A 15693-nucleotide genomic window follows, 5' to 3' on the forward strand; every position below is an offset into this window, starting at 1 on the left:
AAGGGTCCCTGTGCAAGTACACTATACGGGCCCTTTGCAGCCCAAGAGCTCCTCATAATGCAGAGTTCCACCTACATTAGAGGTGGAAATGAGCCCCCTTACTTGTTGACCCATGATATATCCACTGCTGCCCGTCACTTCAGCTATCTTTTCAGAATAATCTTTCATGTATACACAAGTAATAACACTGTATCTGGTTATTATATGACTGGTATCCCATATTTTTCATCACTTTTCCCCTCTGCTGGCGTTATCCACAGTTTTCAGTCCACTCTGACTTACTGGGTGGAGACTCGCTGTTATGATGTCTGCTATAAGCAGCACATAGAGGCATGAAGGATTACTGCTCTTCTTTCGTCAGTACTGAGCTGTGTGGATGTGAATCCAGCTCTGGAGTAGGCTAAAAGAGTTCCTTGATGATGAATGAAAACTATGGTCCATATCTCTGTAAAAAAAATGCTCACGGGAGCAGTGGTAATAAAATAAGAGTAAACATGAATCCCTTTTAATCTGGCAACAGCACCTCTTTAACAGGTGTGGTTTTTTTTAAATGTTAGCATAATCTTTATGTAAAACATGATTATTTGATATCTTGGACAACCCATTTATCTCCAGTATATAATTCTTATCTATCTCTGTCAATCGGTATATTCAGGAGGACTTGTCAATGCCAATGGTTGAAGAGGAAATAGATGGCCTTTCTGGGATGCTTTTTCCATTTTACGACATGGACACACACATGCTATATCTTGCTGGAAAGGTAAGCTCCCATCATATTAGTTACCTTCTCCCATCATATTAGTTACCTTCTCCCATCCACCTTTTGGGACAAATTTTTCTTAATTAAATGCATGTATTTTTGGCTAATATTAATTTTTTTTATTGGGTTTCAAGAAAAATTTTGCACCGCTTGTGTTCTATACCTTATGTTGCACTGTGTATTGCTGGCTGCAGATTGGGTTAACTGGGAATCCATCAGTGAGCTCATTCTGACTGTCTTCTATCTGCCTATTTCTGAGATCTTCTCAACAGATTGATGACCAAAGTTGAATGCGCAGAGAAACAAAGAGCTTGTAAAAGCAAAACAAAATTTTGAATGAAAGCGAAATGCAAAAAAGATTTTAGCCCCAAATACATGCTTATAAGTTTAACTAGATGGAGGCCCAATGCTATCGCATCGGGAGGGCGGTAATGTCATGATGGGGGCAGGCTTTGCAGCGTTGAGAATCCCCCCCCATTTGCTCACCCACCTATCCACTCTCTCTTTCCCCATGTGCTGACTTCTCTCGTCTGTGCTCTCTTCTTTGACCTGTCTACCCCATGTGCTATCTTCCTTGTCTGCTGTCTCTCTCCTTCCTGTACTGTGTTCCCCCCTCATGTGCTGTCCCATTTGATACATCTCCCCCCTGTGCTCTGTCTCTCTCACCCGTGTACGATTCTCTCTCCCCCATCTGCTGTCTTCTCTCATGTCATCTCTTCTGTGATCTGTGTACCCCATGTGCTCTCCCCCTTGTCTGCTCTCTCTCTCCACCACTGTGCTGTCTTCTTCCTTCATGGGTTCTCTCGTTTGAGCTGTCTCCACCGTGTGTCCTCTTTCCTATGTGCACTCAAATTGTCTGTGTCTGACCGTGTACAGAGCATACCACAGCTCCTGGGCAGGGGAGGAAGCAAAAGACAATACTGACATTACAGCAGGAGATCGCAGAGGATACATTTTGTGAGTTAAAATATTGCTTAAAAACAGTCAGTGAAATATTTTACTTCACAAAATGAATCCTCTGCGATCTCCTGCTGTAATGTTAGTATAGTCTTTTGCTTCCTCCCCTGCCCAGGAGATGTGGTTTGCTCCGCACACAGTCAGACACAGACAATTTTTAAAATGAACTTTCGTTCGTGGGAAAACCCCTTTAATGTGACCGGCTTCCTCTGCCTGTAGACACATCGCACATCTGCCGCTGGGATCAGCCGAATGATTCACTGCGCCTGCGCGGAATTTACGCAGTTAATCAAACCGCCGCCATCTTTGTACAGACTGCGTAAACAGTGTGTGTGTGTACGGCATATACAGAGTGTGTGTGTGTGGGGCGTACTGCGTGTACATTGTGTGTGTATGTGTGTGTACAGCGTATAGTGTGTGTGTGGTGCGTGCGGAATATATAGTGTGTGTTTGTGTGTGTGGTGCGTACGGCGTATATTGTGTGTGTGTGTGTGAGTGTGGTGCAACTGTGTTCTGCTGGTGGTACCGCGCAAGAGGCTGGTACCACCAGCCGTTTCCATATTGAGACACCCATCACTTGGGTGTCCCAATATGATGGTCGGTGAACTTCCGCCGCTTGGAATTCTGGGATGTGGACACATCTGGACGGAGCAGGATGTGAAGACATTACAAGGTAATTATATATTAGAAAATTTGACCTCACAGATGGACAACCCCTTTAAACATCCTAATGACACAGTTTTGCACCATTATCAGAAGACCTATAAATTTTCTACCGTGACCCATAATTTGCTTAATACACTCTTTATTCCTTCAGTTTAAGAACATCCCTGGCATCGCTTTTTATAGTAATTAGTGTCTTCCCTTTTTCTTATGTAAGGGAGACGGAAACATACGATATTATGAAATAACATTGGAAAAACCCTTCCTGACGTACCTAATGGAGTTCCGTTCTGCCGCACCACAGAAAGGACTGGGTGAGATACAAACCCGTAATCTGCGTAGGGAGCAGAAGTGCTAAATATGGTGACAAATATCATATGTGAAAAAAACCTACCTGGACAATCATCTTCTCAGTAGGATATTTTTCTTAAATAGGGGTGATGCCAAAACACGGACTAGATGTGTCAGCGTGTGAAATATTCCGCTTTTACAAGCTCATCACTTTGAAGAACCTGATAGAACCTATATCTATGATTGTTCCAAGAAGGGTAAGATTGTATAACCTGTAGTTGTGCTACAATCAAACAATTGCCATCACATAAAATAATATATATTTTTTAATTATTATTTTTATAGTCAGAAACTTATCAGGAGGACATTTATCCTATGACACCAGGACAAGAACCTGCACTAAGTTCTAACGAGTGGCTGAGCGGCATCAACAGAGGTGAATACAGTCTAGGGCTCAATTACAGATATGGATGAAATAGAAAACTTTTCAGCCAGTTTTATATATTTGTGTAGCGTATTACTGTATATAGTATTATTAAGGGTAGTATATACACATTACTCAAATCACTACCTGGAGACACAGGGCTATTAACCCATTAATGTCCAATGACGTGCACAGTCCGTCATCAGACATCTCCCCTGCTTTGATGAGGGCTCCGGCGCTGAGCCCGCATCAAAGCCGGGACATGTCAGCTGTTATGAACAGCTGACATGTGCCCGCAATAGGCGCGAGCGGAATCGCCGTCCGCCCGCGCCTATTAACTAGTTAGATTCCGCTGTCAAAGCTGACAGCGGGCATTTAAATACCATTTCCGGCCGCCGGGCCGGAAATGATGTCATCGCCGACCCCCGTCACGTGATCGGGGGTCGGCGTTATGTTGCCTGGACAACCAGAGGTCTCTATGAGACCTCTATGGTTGTTCCAGGCATATGGCTTTCAGCGCCACCCGGTGGTCGGCGCTGACAGCACAGCAGTAAATCTGCTACATATGGGCGATCTGCTCATCGCCCATATGTAGCAGAGCCGATCGGGTTGCGCATGCTTCTAGCCTCCTATGGAGGCTATTGAAGCATGCCAAAAGTAAAAAGAAAAAAATGTTTAAAAATAAAAAAAATTAAAAAAACCTAAAAATTCAAATCGCCCCCCTTTCGCCCCAATCAAAATAAAACAGTAAAAAAAAAATCCCACATACACATATTAGGTATCGCCGCGTTCAGAATCGCCCGATCTATCAATAAAAAAAGCATTAACCCGATCAATAAACGGCGTAGCGAGAAAAAAATTCAAAACGCCAGAATTCATTTTTTTTTGTTCGCCAAGACATTGAATTAAAATGCAATAACGGGCGATCAAAAGAACGTATCTGCACAAAAGTGGTATCATTAAAAACATCAGATGGTGCAGAAAAAATAAGCCCTCACCCGACCCCAGATCATGAAAAATGGAGACTCTACGAGTCTCGGAAAATTGTGCATTTTTTTTTTTTTTTTTTTTTTTAGCAAACTTTGGAATTTTTTTTCACCACTTAGATAAAAGAGGACATAGACATGTTTGGTGTCTATGAACTCATAATGACCTGGAGAATCATAATGGCAGGTCAGATTTAGCATCTAGTGAACCTAGTAAAAAAGCCAAGCAAAAAACAAGTGTGGGATTGCACTTTTTTTTGCAATTTCACCGCACTTGGAATTTTTTTCCCGTTTTCGAGTACACAACATGGTAAAACCAATGGTGTCATTTAAAAGTACAACTCGTCCTGCAAAAAATAAGCCCTCACATGGCCATATAGACGGAAAAATAAAAGAGTTATGACTCTGGAAAGAAGGGGAGGGAAAAATGAAAATGCAAAACCAAAAATACCCCTGGTCATTGCTTGATTCATGTTGCCCAAACCACAAGCAGCATCATTCGTCCTGGTTACATGACTGCAGCCTGGTATATTTTTCTCTGAGCCACTACAGGATTTCAGAGAAGATATAAGATTTGTCCGGAGACCATAGAAGCCAGACTAGTCTGGAGATGCCAGAGCTGGCTTCTTGCAGCGCTGCTGCAGGTGATTGACAGGTGTTTCCCATAGCGGGAGACGTGTCAATTACCTAAAGTGCCTCTGGCAAAAGCTAGCTGGCAGCTGCGCCCAACTAGTGTGGTCTCTTCCTATAGTGCCCAGCAGTTATCTCTAAAGTTATCTTTAAAGCTTAAGAAAAAAACATACCTGGCTGCACGAATGATGCTGCCCACAGTTTGGGCAATATGAATCAGGTGACAGGTTCCTTAATAAGGGGAAATATCATTTATATTCAAGTCCTGAACACTGGCGATATACCTTACCTATTTTGTGGAAGTTAAAGGAGTATTTCTAGAATCAAAAATGATCACCTACCCATATATTAGGAGATAACTTACTGATGACCCGCAGAGATTGCAAGAACAGAGTCTCTTCTTGGATGAAGTGTGCATACTCAACCTCAGCTTCATTGTCTATGGGACTGCCAAAGGAAGCTGAGCAGAGACTCTTGCCTCTTTTCGGCTGAGCATAGGCTCTTGCCTCTTTTCGGCTGAGCATAGTCTCTTGCCTCTTTTCGGCTGAGCATAGACTTGCCTCTTTTCTTCTGAACACAGACTCTTGCCTCTTTTCGGCTGAGCATAGACTCTTGTCTCTTTTCGACTGAGCATAGACCTTTGCCTCTATTCGGCTGAGCATAGACCCTTGCCTCTATTCGGCTGAGCATAGACCCTTGCCTCTATTCGGCTGAGCATAGACCCTTGCCTCTTTTCGGCTGAGCATAGACTCTTGCCTTTTTTCGGCTGAGCATAGACACTTGCCACTTTTTGGCTGAGCATAGACCCTTGCCTCTTTTCGACTGAGCATAGACTCTTGCCTTTTTTCGGCTGAGCATAGACACTTGCCACTTTTTGGCTGAGCATAGACACTTGCCTCTTTTCGGCTGAGCATAGACTCTTGCCTTTTTTCGGCTGAGCATAGACACTTGCCACTTTTTGGCTGAGCATAGACCCTTGCCTCTTTTCGGCTGAGCATAGACTCTTGCCTTTTTTCGGCTGAGCATAGACACTTGCCACTTTTTGGCTGAGCATAGACACTTGCCTCTTTTCGACAGTCTCATTGACAATGAATCGAGCACAGTTCGAGCATGTGCTCCTCTGCTCCAATCAAGACGGCGTTCTCAGAATCCAGAGCTCTAGTCTAAGGATCAAAAGCGGTCCCAACAGTTGGGGGCCCGCCTGATCAGTCATTTACCCCTTCTTACAGTGGGGATAACTTTCTTTTTTAATTCTGGGAATATCTCTTTAATAGATGCATAAATGAATGCTGCAGGTGAAGCATGTCTGAATGGTGCTAAAGATGGGCCCACTTGCATTTTAAATGTAATATACACAGAAATGGAATAAACATTTGCCAGAACTTACCTCGATCAATGTGAACAAGGCTCCTGTTCTCAATGTAAGGGTCTAGGATACTTATGTATATATTAAAACTGGCTGAGAGTAATCAAACCATTTTCAATAGATCCTGTGCTGAGAAGTCTGAAGGAGGGGTACCGGAAAGAGTCCAAGGTTACATTTAAAGCCCCAGTGAGAGATAAGAGTTTGGTGGTAAATGGCATCGATCTACTAGAAAATGTGCCGCCTCGGACAGAAAATGAAGTAAGCGAATTAACTTCTAGGCTGCGTTTTTGGAAATTAATGAACATTTCCTCCTAGTTATGCAGAAGCAAGAGAGACGGAGATAAATTGATGACAATTTGACTATTTTCATGAATTAGTAAATTGGCTACATTAATGTTTTTCACACATTCGTAAAGATTATGCCTAAAGGCGTCAATTTTTTCAAGAAGGAACTATATTGATAAAATGATGCCATTATACATTTTGAGGGGAATGCTTTTTAACTCTTCGCACTTCGTATACTAACAAAATCACTACTCAACATATTTTTTACTGTGGTTTTCCCATCCTCTGCAGCTGCTGCGCATGTTCTATCGGCAGCAGGAGGAGATCCGACGTCTGAAGGAACAGATGGCCCAGAAAGACCTCCTCATCCGACAACTGGAACTGGAGCTTAGAAACCTGAGGAACAGTCCCAAAGAGAGCTAGCCACCCGCATTATCGCTACAGATATATTGTATTGTACCAGGAACAGACTTCTCCATATATAAGAGCTCCGTGAGGTTTCTGTATATAGACTAACTAGCCCTCCCAATGTCTTGCCGAGGCACGTAAAGGATTGTGTATCCAACTGCACTAATTGCACAGATATCCATATATCCAGCAGGGTTCCTGCATATAACCAAATGGAACCAACTCCTCCTATTCTTGTCGTTTAATAAATCCTGACCGGTCTAGTTTCCAATAACTATATTCACACAAGACACAATCAAGGTTTAGGGGGAAGAATAGTGGGAGAAGTAAAAACTTCTTTCAGTCTCTTCTTACATGCTTTGGGGCCAGACCTGAGAGATATATTTATTTATGCAACTAATAACAATGGAGACTGATTCCTCCTTAATGAAGCAGGGGTTTTTACAAAGCCATAAAGCCATATGAATATCGAGAAATTAAGCACTAGGGAGCTTCTCCCACAATCTTCTACGGATGCATTCTCTATTGTCATTCTCCCATATCCTGTAGTATTTCCCATTGAACTGCATCCCTTACATCCCCCTTCACACATTCCCATGCTAGTTAGCCCATGTTTCTCGCCTCCAGTAGAGCACTTTATATCCGCCGGACCTGACTCTAGCTGGTTGGCCTTTAATTTATTGCTAATCATCACTTTCTATGCAAAAGTGAAATATTAAAATCATTAACCTTCTAAACGTATCATGGACATTTACTGCAAAGAATGTTCTGTAACTGATGCTGAGAATAAAGGTTGAACGCTGATGTGCTTCTTTTTTTCTAAAAGCTAGCGTAACTTTATAACAAAATGATACAAACAATTCATGGCATGTTTGTATGGGATTTTGTGTACATTTTAATTAACAGATATTAGTATAACAATACCTTGCAAAATTGGTTGTTTAAAAACAATGTTTCTGTGGTGAGATATTCTTATAAATGTGCCCCTGCAACGTAGTGTAATGGCTGTGTCGGACCATGCAGAGCTGCTCCAGTTCATGTTTGGCACATACCACAGCTCCTGGTCAAGGGAGGAAGCACAAGTCACTTATGATAAAGTAAGTACACAGAAGAAATGGCAAAGGCTTGCACCTGCTACTTTCTGAGGTAACATATGTACCTGCCAGTTTTATCACAGGAGTAAGAGTTCCTGCTCTATCGTAGCGCCCACAATCCCTCTCTCCCTGCAAAGACATCAGCGTACACACCGCCAAAGATCCCGTCCTGCCCCTTCTGGGTCTGTTGCTGCCCGGGGTGCACGCATTCCTAGCAGGTCTCCAAGCACTGTGCTTAGATCATGCACACACAACCTTCCTCTTTCTTAAAGGGGCAACACGCATTCCTCTAAAGTGTACCCAGCCAATGGCTGGAGGCCTCTATTTAAACCGCCTACTCCAACATGGAGGTGCCTGTGCAATGTTGTTTGTTCCTAACACGCTTATCAGTTCTCAGGTCCCCGTACTTGTATCCGAGCCTGCTGCACCTGCCTGTGCTCACCTCAATGGCAGCAGAGCAAGCTGCACACGCCATTGCTCACCTCAAGAGCCAGCTGCACCCTCCAGTGCTCACCTCAATGGCAGCAGAGCCAGCTGCACACACCAGTGCTCACCTCAATGGCAGCCAAGCCGGCTGCACCCGTCAGTGCTCACCTGTCTGTTAAATGGTCCTGTCTGCACTTGCGGTTCCTGTCATCTCCGCCTGTCTGCATCTGTTGGACATTTCCCCGGCCCATTCCAGCTATCCACTCCTAGGGGTCAGCCACCATCTACCCAAGGTCAGTCCTGGAGTAGCACCTGGATCGCCACCCTTGTCTCTCCACGGACTGCAGTGTCGTTAGCTGCCGCATGTCCGTGGTCGGATTTGGTGAAGCTCCTAGTCATGCCGCTCCAGGTCTTACTTGGGCTTTGGCACAGTGGTTCCACCATCCAGCCCGTTACACCTATCACCAGTCTTGTGAGCTCATCGCAAATCAAGTCGGTAATATATATGTTCAGCAGATACTGGAGCTCCTAAATGAACTTGATTTCTGGTGAGCTAAGATGTCTGGACATGTGGCAGAAACCTTTGCTGCTGTGATAAAACAGGCAGGGTAATGTGTTGTGGTATGTGCCGACAATGACCTGGAGCAGCTTTGCATGCTTGGACACAGCAAATAACAGTATTTAGCACAGGCACATTTTATAAGATTATCTCTCTACAGGAAAAATCTATTGATTAAAATATACTTTTTCATGGGACAACCCATTTAATTTTACATCTAACCATATGGAAAGTGATTATGTAAGGCTATGTTCACACTAATTTTGTAGCTTCCTTTTATGATGGACGCCACAGTACCCTGCCAGGATAGTCATAAATACCACTGATGCCTGACGGACCTCAATGATTCATCAAAGGGTCCGGGAGGATTCACTGTAGATTTTGTCAGAATGAATAGAGCTATAAAATCTGCTGAGCAAGCAGCAGAGCCATATAAGTGCCAGAAACTTAGAAGTTGTATTGCATTGTAACAGTACACTACTTGTCCAAAGAGGGGTCATCTTCTGTGACTGGAGACTGGATAGTTGGGTGTGCTAGTAGCTGGAGAAACATCATCTTGATTGACATGAGGATTACAGATGAGTGCAAGAGAATAACAAAAATCACAAATGTTGATGGGATCTGCCACTAAAAACACATAAGTGTCATAAAAGTGACATAGAAATGTCAGGCAGCTGCTTTATATTGAAATAGCATACACAGTAGGCCTAACTGAGCACAAACATTTATGAGAGACTTTGGTGTAAACTACCCAATAAATATATCAGATTTCTGTCAAGACCTACAAACTTTATGCACAATCTACTAACATGTCACCTCCCAAGGAATCAATAACAAGTACATTTTCTTGAGCATATTCCCGTGCATACTTACTTGTTATTGATTCCTTATTATTGATTCCTTGGGAGCTGATATAAAGAAAAGGAAAATTACCTCTGTCAGAAACCCAATCACGATTTGGCTATGATCACAAACAGCATTTTTTTGCTTTTTTTTCTGTAGCCAAAACCTGCTCTCTTGGGAGTTAAAATACTATTTAAAACGCCTATTTTTCAACGTTTTTTGCGTCGCTTTTGGCTGTGGGTTTCATGTGTGCTTTGTCTACAGTACATGCTTGATAAGGTGACGCAAAAAATGGACATTTTTTTTTTTGCAGTGGTTTTTCACTTTCTCATTGCTTTGTATGGGTGAAAGAAATACTTCAAAAAACACTGAAATAATTGACATGAAGATTTTAAAAATGCTGCAGTTCTAAAATTCGGTTGTTAAAAAACAAGCCGAAATCTCATAGCTTTTACTGGTACTGTAAAATCAGCATTTAATTTGTCTAGAAAAATGCAGCAAAAACATGACGTGTGAACGTAGCCTGATCAATCATTTAGATCAATCAACAATTGTAAGAATATTCATTCCTGCTTATTAGCCCATGTAAACATGTTGGACATCACCCACCGAACTAGCAAAATATTTGTTCATAGGATGATTTGATCGTTTTTGCCAGCATAAATATAAATCATGATAGACAGCATAGAACCCTGTAAAAACCCTGTACTGCAGATGATCAATTATGCTGAGGTCTGAGCTCTGTGGAGGCCACATCATCACTTCCAGGACTCTTGGTTCTTTATGCTGGAGATAGTTCTTAATGTATGTTTGGAGTCATTGTCCTGCTACATTCAGGAACCAACTGGATGCCTCCCTGATGGTATTGCATGATGGATAAGTGTCTTCCTGTATTTCTCAACACCGTGGACACCATTAATTTTGACCAAATTGTCAACTTCATTTGCTGAAATACAGTCCCAAAGTTGCAAGGATCGCCCACCATGCTTCACTGTTTCCTACAGACACTCATATCATTCTACAGCCTTTTGGCAAACAGATGGCAATTTGTTATGGCCAAACACTTCACATTTTGACTCATCAGTCCAGAACACCTGCTGCCATTTTTCTTCACCCCAGTTCTTATGTTTTTATGCATAGTTAATTGACTTTTCCTGGTTTCTATGTAGATGGAATAATTTTTGGCCACAATTCTTCTATGAAGACTTCTGGCCAGACTTACCGAACTTTAGACGGGTATAGCTGGTTCTCACTGGTTGCTGCCAGTTGTGAGCTGATGGCACTGTTGGGCATCTTCTGATTTGAAAGGGAAGTAAGCATGATGTGTCTCGTATAGTTCTCAGCCGAGTTCCTTCAATCACTCTCTTTGCAAGTGTACCTAGGAGAATTGATGCTGTTTAAAAGGCAAAGGGTTGTCATACCAAATATTGATTTGATTTTCCCATCACCCGTGACAGCACACCTGAGAGGGATCTGCCCACCAAGGACAGGAAACCTAATGAAATAAACAGGGGAGCAAGCATCAGTTGACTTCCTGTCCTTGATAAGAACCTACTGCTGAAGCAAGCGGTGAAATAAGAAGACACTTACCCAGGCCTGTTCCAGCGTCTGGAAGATCAGGCTGCACACCTGTAACGCTGGCCTTCAGGTCTGTGGAAGCTCCACCCCGACCCAAAATTCTTCCAGAGTGTTGTAAATGCTCATTGTCTGTTGTCAAAAACGCTTTATTGCAGTTGTTGCTACTAAGAGTGGCCCAACCAGTTATTAGGTTTAGGGGGCAATCAGTTTTTCACACAGAGCCCTGTAGGTTTGGATTTCTTTTTCCCTTAACAATAAAGACCTTCATTTAAATGTTTACTTGTGCTACCTTTGTCTAATATTTAAATATGTTTTGGTGATCTGAAACATTTAAGTGTGACAAACATGCAAAACAATAGGAAATCAAGATGGGGCAAACACTTTCACACAACCGTGTGTGGGTATATATATAAGTCACTGTTTAGGTTTCACACCAATAACCTTTTGTATTCTTCAGATTATTACGGTCATATATATTCTTAATATGTGTATTTTTTTTTTAGTTTTTCTTTCATGTAAGAAAAACAAATGTATTTTATTTGAAAAAGAATTTTCATATTTTTGCGGAGAGAAATTTTTACTTACTAGAAGACAGAAGCAGTGATAAACCGCTGCTGTCTTCTCCCCTTGATTCCCGTCTATGTCTGACCTCTGGAAACCAGACTAATTCCTGCTAGATTTCAGAAGCAGGAGCTTTAACACCACACCACAAATTTACAATGGTGAGAGTTAAAATGCCCAGAACCAAGCGCCGTAATTTTACACTTCTTAGTCCTTATTAGGTTAACCACATACAGTGGGTGCGGAAATTAGTTAGACCCCTTTAAATTTTTCACTCTGTTTCATTGCAGCCATTTGGTAAATTCAAAAAAGTTCCTTTTTTTCTCATTAATGTACACTCTGCACCCCATTTTGACTGAAAAAAACAGAAATGTTGAAATTTTTGCAAATTTATTAAAAAAGAAAAACTGAAATATCACATGGTCATAAGTATTCAGACTCTTTGCTCAGTATTGAGTAAAAGCAAACTTTTGAGCTAGTACAGCCATGAGTCTTCTTGGGAACGATTCAACAAGTTTTTCACACCTGGATTTGGGCATCCTCTGCCATTCTTCCTTGCAGATCCTCACCAGTTCCCTCAGGTTGGATGGTGAACGTTGGTGGACAGCCATTTTCACGTCTCTCCAGAGATGCTCAATTGTGTTTACGTCAGGGCTCTGGCAGGGCCAGTCAAGAATGGTCACAGAGTTGTTCTGAAGCCACTCCTTTGTTATTTTAGCTGTGTGCTTAGCGTCATTCTCTTGTTGGAAGGTGAACCTTCATCCAAGTCTGAGGTCCAGAGCACTCTGGAAGAGGTTTTCACCCAGGATATCTCTGTACTTGGCCGCATTCACGTTTCCTTCAATTGCAACCTGTCGTCCTGTCACTGCAGCTGAAAAACACCCACATAGCATGATGCTGCCACCACCATGTCTCACTGTTGAGATTGTATTGGGCAGGTGATGAGCAGTGCCTGGTTTTCTCCACACATAACGCTTAGTGTTATCAAAAAGTTCTATCTTCATCTCATCGGACCAGAGAATCTTATTTCGCATAGTCTGGGAGTCCTTCAGGTGTTTTTTTAGCAAACTATGTGGGCTTTCATATGTCTTGCACTGAGGAGAGGCTTCCGTCGGGCCACTCTGTCATAAAGGCCCGACTGGTAGAGGGCTGCAGTGATAGATGACTTTGTGGAACTTTCTCCCATCTCCCTACTGCATCTGTGGAGCTCAGCCACAGTGATCTTGGGGTTCTTCTTTACCTCTCTCACCAAGGCGCTTCTCCCATGAGTGCTCAGTTTGGCTGGACGGCCAGGTGTAGGAAGACTTCTGGTGGTCCCAAACCTATTCCATTAAAGGGAATCTGTCACCTCATTTTTCGCATATAAGCTGTGGCCACCGCCAGTAGGGGCTTATCTACAGCATTCTGTAATGCTGTAGATAAGCCCCCGATGTAACCTGAAAGATAAGAAAAACAAGTTTAATTATTCTCACCCAGGGGAGGTCCGGATGATGTCCTCTTCTTTGCTTCTGTCGCGGCCCCTGTGCAGGCATAATTCTCTGCCCTGTTGAGGGCAGAGCAGGCGCTGGGAAAGGTCAGAGAGGCCCGGTGCCTGCACACTGCAGTACTTTACTCTGCCCTCAACAGGGCAAATCAGCACACCTGCACAGAAGCCACAACAGAAGAAAGGAAGAGGACGTCATCGCATGAAGATGGGAGGCGCTGGACCCGGACCTGCGACACCCATCAAACCAGACCACCCCCCCTCCAAGTGAGTATAATCTAACTTGTTTTTCTTATCTTTCAGGTTACATTGGGGGCTTATCGACAGCATTATAGAATGCTGTATGTAGATAAGCCCATAATGGCGGTGGCCACAGATTACATGCAAAAAATGGGGTGACAGATTCCCTTTAAGGATTATGGAGGCCACTGTGCTCTTAGGAACCTTGTGAACTGCAGAAATTCTTTTGTAACCTTGGCCAGATCTGTGCCTTGCCACAATTCTATCTCTGAGCTCCTTGGCCAGTTCCTCTGACCTCATGATTCTCATTTGGTCTGACATGCACTGTGAGCTGTGAGGTCTTATATAGACAGGTGTGTGCCTTTACAAATCAAGTCCTATCCGTTTAATTAAATACAGCTGGACTCCAGTGAACGAGTAGAACCATCTCAAGGAGGATCACAAGGAAATGGACAGCATATGACATAAATATGAGTGTCTGAGCAAAGGGTCTGAACACTTATGACCATGTGATATTTCATCTTTTCTTTTTTAATAAATTTGCAAGAATTTCTACTTTTGTTTTTTTCAGTCAAGATGGGGTACAGAGTGTACATTAATGAGAAAAAAATGAACTTTTTTGAATTTACCAAATGACTGCAATGAAACGAAGAGTGAAACATTTAAAGCGATCTGAATACTTTCTGTACCCACTGTAGGTAGAAGTATCTATTATCCCAGTGCTGAATATGAAAGGTATACAATCCACGTCTTACTTTTCTGTTCATGTTACTCTTATTGCACCAATATAACTGGGGATTATAATCACTCATGCCAAGATACTACAGAATGTGTTACATCAGGAGGTTCACATTTTCTTTTTAAGATTAATGTTAAAGGATTGGTTTTACTAAACCGGGTTTATACACTGCTCAAAAAAATAAAGGGAACACTCAGATAACACATCATAGATCTGAATGAATGAAATATTCTCATTGAATACTTTGTTCCGTACAAATTTGAATGTGCCGACAACAAAATCACACAAAAATCATCAATGGAAATCAAATTTATTAACCAATGGAGGCCTGGATTTGGAGTCACACACAAAATTAAAGTGGAATGTAATGTCCTTAAAACAAGTCAAAATGATGCTCAGTATTGTGTGTGGCCTCTATGTCCCTACAATGCCTGGGCATGCTCCTGATGAGGCAGCGGATGATCTCCTGAGGGATCTCCTTCCAGACCTGGACTAAAGCATCCGTCAACTCCTGGAAAGTCTGGTGAGATGTGACGTTGGTGGATGGTGCAAGACATGATGTCCCAGATGATCTCAATCGGATTCAGGTCTGGGGAACGAGCGGGCCAGTCCATAGCTTCAATGCCTTCATCTTGCAGGAACTAATGACACATTCCAGCCACATGAGGTCTGGCATTGTCCTGCATTGGGAGGTACCCACGGCCAACCGCACCAGCATATGGTCTCACAAAGGGTCTGAGGATCATATCTCAGTACCTAATGGCAGTCAGGCTACCTCTGGCGAGTACATGGAGGACACTTCCCTGAAGAAGCCGTTCTTGTAACGGCGACACGCCTTGGGCTACCCGCCTCTATGCCCCGCTTCCTCCATACTGGCCTCCTGGATGGACTTTTGATTACTCCCTGGTAGATATGCGAGCGGATTCTTTCATGAATCCGGGGAACCATCCTACAGCATTGCATAAAGGCATTTGCCTTTTTTTCATTCTTCTGGGGTGATTTATATATACCCTTCCTGATATTTAGCATCACAAACAGGCATTTGCCCATTGGGATACCCGTGTGCTGCTATCTTCATGTAGTCTCCTTGCTTTTGCCACCAGTGCTTTATTTCCAATTTGCTCCAGGGTTTTACTTTGTGTCCATTTGAAGCACTGACTTTGTATTCATTTTACTACTCATGACAGTGTATTTGCCTCTCATCAGTAGGTGGCTTATACATATATATATTAGGGTGCATATGTGATTGGGATAGGGTGCAGTGCGCCACACTGTGACGTTACTTTTTTCATGTTTTTTTGTCCCAGTGAATATATTCCGTGGATTCCACACTCTATACATATATTTGGGGATTTCTTCTGTCACAGAGTGTGCCAGTTTTGTAGTTCTCCACTTTGAGT

The 15693-nt window shown here is 42.7% G+C and overlaps 1 protein-coding gene across 2 annotated transcripts in view; it reads left to right on the forward strand.

The window, feature by feature from the left end:
• CORO2B (coronin 2B) overlaps nucleotides 1–7574 on the forward strand; it is a 121474-nt gene extending 113900 nt beyond the window's left edge. For both annotated transcript variants that reach the window (XM_073568950.1, XM_073568949.1), the window contains exons 7-12: nucleotides 656–760; nucleotides 2598–2694; nucleotides 2816–2928; nucleotides 3017–3107; nucleotides 6199–6335; nucleotides 6654–7574. In XM_073568950.1, coding sequence (XP_073425051.1) covers nucleotides 656–760; nucleotides 2598–2694; nucleotides 2816–2928; nucleotides 3017–3107; nucleotides 6199–6335; nucleotides 6654–6785 — 675 coding nt within the window. In that variant the 3' untranslated portion in view covers nucleotides 6786–7574. The remainder of the gene's footprint in view (nucleotides 1–655; nucleotides 761–2597; nucleotides 2695–2815; nucleotides 2929–3016; nucleotides 3108–6198; nucleotides 6336–6653) is intronic.
• The last annotated feature ends 8119 nt before the right edge of the window (nucleotides 7575–15693 follow it).

The sequence above is a fragment of the Dendrobates tinctorius genome, unplaced genomic scaffold (genome assembly GCF_039654945.1).
Source record: "Dendrobates tinctorius isolate UK_male_01 unplaced genomic scaffold, ASM3965494v1 ptg000022l, whole genome shotgun sequence".
Classification (NCBI taxonomy): domain Eukaryota; kingdom Metazoa; phylum Chordata; class Amphibia; order Anura; family Dendrobatidae; genus Dendrobates; species Dendrobates tinctorius.